The sequence below is a fragment of the Lampris incognitus genome, chromosome 6 (genome assembly GCF_029633865.1).
Source record: "Lampris incognitus isolate fLamInc1 chromosome 6, fLamInc1.hap2, whole genome shotgun sequence".
Taxonomy (NCBI): Eukaryota; Metazoa; Chordata; class Actinopteri; order Lampriformes; family Lampridae; genus Lampris; species Lampris incognitus.
This window is the reverse complement of record NC_079216.1, coordinates 62630909-62637626: the sequence shown is the minus strand read 5'-3', so window position 1 is coordinate 62637626 and position 6718 is coordinate 62630909. Positions and strand designations below refer to the sequence as shown.

Below are 6718 nucleotides of genomic sequence, written 5' to 3'. Positions count from 1 at the left end.
GTCTTCTCCTTTAGGTGTAGATAAACTGCTGAGTCTTGTCCTGAGGAGTTTGGCCTTCTGTGTTGGGCCATCCGTTTGTGTAGTGGTTCTAGAGCCCATGCTATGTGTGGAGGCGAGCCCAACTATATCTAGTTGGTACCGCTCCACCTCCCGCAACAGCTCGGGCTCCTTCCCTGCCAGAGAGGTGACATTCCACCATTTATTATTCATGTAACACAAAATTACCTGGACATCAACTAAATTCTGCAAAGGGGACGAAGTTTGTGTTCATACAAGAAGCCACGTGGTGGCGGTGATACACACAACACCGAAACGAACGTGTTCCCATTTCGTCTTTATTTGGAAAAAAAATGAAAATAAAGTGCTTTTTTTTATATACAGTAAAATACAAAAGAAAAAACAAACGGTTGTGATGTATGATACAAAAAATACAATTCACAATATTTCTACATTGGCAGCTGAATTTACAAAAACAATTTCTACATAAAAAACGTCATTACTTACAACACATGATGACGAAGAGTCTGAGCAACTTGCACCGTCACAAATAGAGAGCTTGCCTACAGTGGTTTTTCAAAGGAAAATGTTTAATAAATACTGTTTCTGTGAGCATTGACTGGCATTCAGAGTATTTAACTTATGAACCATTTACTAGTTAAGAATTTTAATCAAACAATTTTTCTTTACATAGTTTGCTAAATTACTGTTATGGCAAGTTTATTATTCTGTCAATGACAACTTCACTAAAAGCTGCCATTTATTTGTTTTTCCTTAACAGTCTTTCAATATAGCATAAAGTGTTTTTGTCAGAAACACACTGCTTCAGCCAGTATCCTGAATGGGTGAGTACACCGATATCTATACAGAGCCATTTTGCATTGCCATTTACAAGGATTGTATATCAGTACTGTGTTTAACTATATTTCACAATAGAGCCAGTGGTTATATTTGTGTGCTTCTCATAAAAGAAAATCTATGCCCTGACTGAGTTTGAAGCCATTGTGAAAGACTGTTTAGAGCATACACAATGCTAAACACAATAGAAATGTGTCCTCTGCTGTTAAGAATGACCCCTCCTGTCATACCTGCAGTAAAGCATGTGATTCCTCAGCACTAATGCCTGCTTATTTTGGGTCTGAGCTACTAATATTACAGTAGTTTCCCCATGAGGCACATCTTTTGATTACGTTTGACTTGAAGGCATCTTAATTTTTTCCCCCCCAAAGGCAGAGTTCCCACCAAATCCAGATCCTGTGCTTGACTAAGGCCTTCCAACATTATGTGCAAAAGTAATGCATTCTGAGTTAAGCAATTTCTTTTTTTTTTTTATGAAATAGTTAGTATGTTGACAACAATTCAATATTATGATTAAAAAAAAAACTTAAGACATATAACATTGTATTAATTGAGAAGCTTTAGCATCACTATGAAACATTGTTTAAAGAGCCTCTAGTCATAATTCTTTTGGAATAATCTCTGACTGCAAATATGGGAAATCAAAATCCAATTGGGATCGTCATAAAACTTGTTAAATTGTTAACATTAGACTGAAAGCCATTGATAGTTGACTTTCACACTATTTCCGCAAGCAACCTGTACTTTTTTTTTTATTTTTTAGGGAGGGTGTTATTTATGAGCCCTGATAAATAAAGTTCAGGTTACATGGTCATGTGTGTCTAAGTTGTTCTCATATTTCCCTCTGAGAATAGTTATGGATTCAAAGTGGTCAAAATTGGCTTTGGAAAATGCGAGTCATCACACATATTCATATTACCCAAAATGGACAAACAATTTACTGGCTGACAGTATTTCAATAATGTTAATATATAGTGTCCTCCTAACTTGCTTCATAAGATTTCCTTATGAAGTAACTTTTCTGATTTAAAAAAAAAAAGCCATCAATATGCATAGACCTTTATATTTGATCATCCTATTTATGTCAATCTTTCAGAAATCCAAAACATTCTTGTACCAAACAAATCAACAATAGCTGAAGTCACTTGCACATATAATTTGAGTGAGGATGCTTGTGTGTATGCATGTGTATGCGTGCGCGAGCATGTGTGTGTGTAATGCCACTGATCCTCAGTAATGTACAGTGCTGGATCCTTTGTGCTTCCAAAGTCTCAAGGTGAGGTTTCCTTGGTGTTCACCCCACTTCACATTATTAGCTTTGCATAGTCTGCCTTTTTTTATGAAGAATAGCGTGATAATACCTGGAATGGTTTTTTCCCCCCCCCTTTATCACATTGGCAACGTAAACTTTGTTGAATGTCAAGCCTACACGCATTATTTCTATACAACAATGTGGACAATACTAAAAAAGCCCATTTGTATCAGCCTTTACTTCGGAGTCTATTGCAGTTGTCTTTCTGTAGGTCTGCATTAGTTTTAGTTATTGTGTTGGGGTTTCTAGTTGAGCAAAGCACCCAAACATCTCCTTTAAGGCATCCCTCATTTGTGTTTTTAGTTTCATAACCAATGGTCCCGATCTCTTTGTCAGTGGCTCCTTATGGCCTGCCATTTTATTGGCTGGGGCAACTCTAAATTCTGGATTTATGAATGTCGTCCAAGCAATGGGTACGCTAACACAGTTGTGCAAGGGTATAACTGTAAGAAAGACCTTGTGTTTCACCTAGCAGGTAGCAGTTTGTGACATTTCTGGAGTGTGAGTGTTATGCATAGCCTCAGTGTCATGTACGCTCTTGTCAGATAACAGATACATTGAGTCAGTAAGTGGGAATAGAGAAAATACATTTATCTTTAAAAGCGTTACAGATAGGTCAGTTGGACGGACTGAGAGGTAACGCTACGAAATGTCATCCTATGACCATCGTATAACTGGGCAACATCCCCCCCTGTGTTGGTTACATTCCCTCCATGAGCATCATAAGAAAGCTTCAAAAGTCTGAAGGCAAACTGGATCTTCTCCTTGGTTGTGCTTTGAGTGCACATGAGAAAAGGGGGAGTGGCAAAAATAATGACAGAAATATACATGGACCAAAGGGACAAATCATATAAGACAAAGTGCAAAATCTGTGTGATGAAATGTCGCTCAGAGTAGAGTTCAACATTTTTCAGTGTTCCCTCTTCTAGGGTTTTGTCTTTTTCAGCAAGTGCACTCTTTCCTCTCGGTTTACAGTCAGTCACTCAACATGACATAAAGTTTATCTGAGCTGGCCTCACACAATGGAGTCTTTTATCTCAGAACCCAGTCTCACCCGAGGCCGTGGGCATGTGGGAGAAATCTGTACATGGCTCTCCTTCAAGTTCAGAGGCCTCTTCTCTGACTCTGAAAAGCTCTTGCTGTTGTCTGGTGAAGAGCACTCGTGTGGTGGAGTGCTACAGATATAGTTGTCATTTAGGGTCTGATAACCCTTATGATCAGAGACAGACACTGGGACTGTGTTGCCATTTAGCGGCAAGTTCTCCGCTGGCTTTCCTACTATTCTGGGTTTCTTCTGTTGCATGTTGGGGCATTCTCCCTCCTTGAGCATGGACTTCATGTGGTCACGGTTTCTATACACCACAAACAGGGAGAAGACCACCAGGGAAAAGGCCAGGAGAGCACACACCACGATGAGCTCATTCCAGTAGGTCTTGGCATTGATAGGTGGTGAGCGGGCCTCCCCCGGCAGGATAATGATCTCCTCCTGGGGGACCTGCGGGGTACGGGACCGGCCCATCAGGGTGGTGCTCTCCTGCTTGGCCTCACCCCTTACGCAGTAGTTAGCCAGTAGTTGTCTGAAGCCCTCCTCCACTGACCAGCACTCGTAGGTTTCTTGCCTGTTGGCCTGGGCTACCACCACCAGGCCCCCCTCGGGGCTGGGGTAATGGAAGTGACCTGCAGTCTCGCTGTACTCCCACCTCCTCTCTGCCAAGTTAGAGCGCAGCTTACAAGGCAGCACTTTAAATGTGTTGGCTGGTATTATGATCACCTGGCACGAAGTCTTTCCTGTTGAGGCACAGTGAGGCACAGTAAGAATTCAATTTCACGAAGAAGTCTTTTAATTGCATGCTGTAGCAAATAAGCTGTACTGTGCCACACATTGATTTAAAAAGGAGCAGGATTCAGGCAATAATGTTGAGACAGTGCCAGTGTTGAATTGGAAATCTGAGACCATTTAGGGAATAGGATCTGATCCAACTTACGTGTCATTGGAAGTTTAGCAAACCGTGCGCTGAAAATGGTCTTGTTGCAAATAACCGATGTGTCCGCATCATCTACATCCTGCTGCCAGAAACTGAAACAAAAATATTTGATCAGAAAACTGACTTTCATCTGTGGCCACATAGAGTACCTAGATATTCTAGATATGATACAGTTTACATATTTTTTGCACAGAGTGATCATCACCTGCCAGGGGAAGCTTGTCTGACATCCATACACTGCCTCCCGGTCCATGCACAGTACGGATCCCTGGACAGGACACACTCCCCGCAGCTCTGATAATTAGTGCAGTTAGCTACTGGGACCTCCACCAGTCCAGAGAAAGAGGAAACATAAAGCTGGCCCTGTGCAGGAGAGGTGGGATAATAGAGTGTTGGGACGGTATGGTGAACTAGATACAGTCATTGAGGGACTATTTTCATTTCATCTCTGAGCTATCTTGCCCAGATCTCTACACAATACCCACAGCTTTTCTTTGTATGAATTTAGCATCAATTTCCTTCCCTTGGATCAACAAAGCTACACGGTGTAGTAGAACAGAATTAGAGACGACAGGATTTAGGATGTGTCACGTGGTGTTTAAAGCCCAGCTGTTTGCCATTTCCCCTGAGAGAAAGTCGCATGTAATTATCTCAATGAGCATGAGGTCCCCTTAAGTCTGCGACTCTCCATGCCTCATTGAATCCCTGACAACTGCTGATAAAAAGCATTTAGCAAGCGTATTACTTGCATCTAAGAAGAAGCCTTCAGAAATAAATTGCACTCTACCTTTTCAGAGTCCAGCTCAATGTGTTGCACTGGTTGAGAATCAGGGAAAAGTACCATCTCCTCAATGATGTGCATTTTGTTCTTGACATTAATTGCTTTGTGAAGTCTCCCGTCATCTGGAACAGACAAGACAATGACCTTGAATTAGAATGAAACCTTTTAGAATTTGAGAACTGAGAGAACTGGATCAAACTGTGTTCCAAGAATGGACTGCTGTGTTGAAACAGTGAAGGAACAGTGAGTCCAGTACCTGTGCCAATGAAGAGCACATTATAAGCCTTTTGGATGGCCTGGACCCAGTGCACAGCAATCTGTGTATAGCGCACGTTACGCTTGAGCAGGAGGGGCTGGCTGCGGATGACGCTGTCCATCAGGAAATGGTCCTTCACAAAGTTCAGCACCTTGTCAGGCATGTGCAGCGAGGAGGCGATGCCCTGCTCTCTTGCAGCATTCGTGATGCACTGCAGAGGTGACACAAGGAGTTTTTTTTATTTCAACACACTCCCTCCCACATGACAATACCAGCTGCAACAGTATCACTTCCCTCCCCATCGTGCCTCATCAACAGGCTGTATGTGTTGGCTCTCTGCCACTGATAAACCTGACAGGAAATGAAAGCAGAAAGCAACAGTGCTTTGATCAAAATCAAGACTTCAGGGACGAGGGGAGGACAGTGATGGCCAGCAGGACAGACATCTGTCCAACGCTAGACGGACAAACAAGCAGGAGCATTGTCTTTTGTGTTGCACTGCTGTGGGCTGGAAGAAACACAATTTTGTTTCTTTGGGTACACAAGTACATGTATGAAATGACAAATTGTTCCTGATTCCTGATATCAGAGCCACTGAACTTGATTGACTTTGTGTGCTACCCATAATTGGCATGAATGTGACTGTGCTGAATGTCCAGCAGAGGGTAGTGTTTCTCCGTACTCACCGCTCCAGGCCGTGGCTCGGGAATTGGGTGGTTGTATGTGTACCACTGCTGGGTCTCCCGGTTAACCTCTCGGTAACGCCCGTTGAACGCCTTTTCCACTTGGTCCATTGTGAAGGAGCAGACGGCAGAGCTCCCCGAAGCACCCTTGTACCTTGGAATACATAAGAAGTTCCCTCAACAAAGCTATGTCCAACCATTCCATTTGCCTATGCCTTGCGGTGGCATTCTACAAGTCCAACAGGAAAGTATTCAAAATTCTAAAGTTCCAACAGGAAAGCATTCTAAAGTTTAAAATTCCAACAGGAAAGTGTTCTTAATTCAAAAGTTCAAACAGCAAAGCATTCCAAATTCTAAAGTTCCAACAGGAAAGTGTTCTGATTTCCAAAATTCCAAAAGAAAAACATTCTAAATTTCCTTGGGTCTCAGCTCACAGCCCCAACTCAAAAGAACTGGGGGGAAAAAAATCCCTTTTTGACAAAAGAAAATGTATGTATCTCCTAAAGGGAAAAGTTGGTTTTCAATTATGTTGTGAAAGTAAGTGTTATTAAAAAATATCCAAAGGAAAGACTCAATTTCTTTAACCATTTTTTTCCTCACACTTTTTTTTCCTGGCCTCAGTGCAGTCTAACTGACTGGATAACACTTTCTAAACAAAATCTAGTGTCGGATTTAACATTTTTTGTACAAAGAACATTTTTACAGTGAAATCTTGATCAGGAATGAGCAGGTGAGTATTCATTTTGATATTATCTATACTTCCCCCCCCCCCACATTTCTAAGTAAATTTCTGTCATATTTTCAATTCCATGCAGAAAAAATAAACAAGAAATGGTGTTGAATGTG

At 41.7% G+C, this 6718-nt stretch overlaps 1 protein-coding gene across 1 annotated transcript in view; it reads right to left on the bottom strand.

Annotated features, from left to right (window-relative positions):
• Nucleotides 1–313: 313 nt before the first annotated feature.
• Nucleotides 314–6718, bottom strand: part of sema4ba (sema domain, immunoglobulin domain (Ig), transmembrane domain (TM) and short cytoplasmic domain, (semaphorin) 4Ba) — a 51523-nt gene continuing 45118 nt past the window's right edge. Inside the window, exons 10-15 of the mRNA XM_056281480.1 lie at nucleotides 5876–6026; nucleotides 5190–5400; nucleotides 4940–5055; nucleotides 4358–4515; nucleotides 4153–4244; nucleotides 314–3955 (exon numbers count right to left, since the gene is read on the bottom strand). Coding sequence (XP_056137455.1) covers nucleotides 3183–3955; nucleotides 4153–4244; nucleotides 4358–4515; nucleotides 4940–5055; nucleotides 5190–5400; nucleotides 5876–6026 — 1501 coding nt within the window. The 3' untranslated portion in view covers nucleotides 314–3182. The remainder of the gene's footprint in view (nucleotides 3956–4152; nucleotides 4245–4357; nucleotides 4516–4939; nucleotides 5056–5189; nucleotides 5401–5875; nucleotides 6027–6718) is intronic.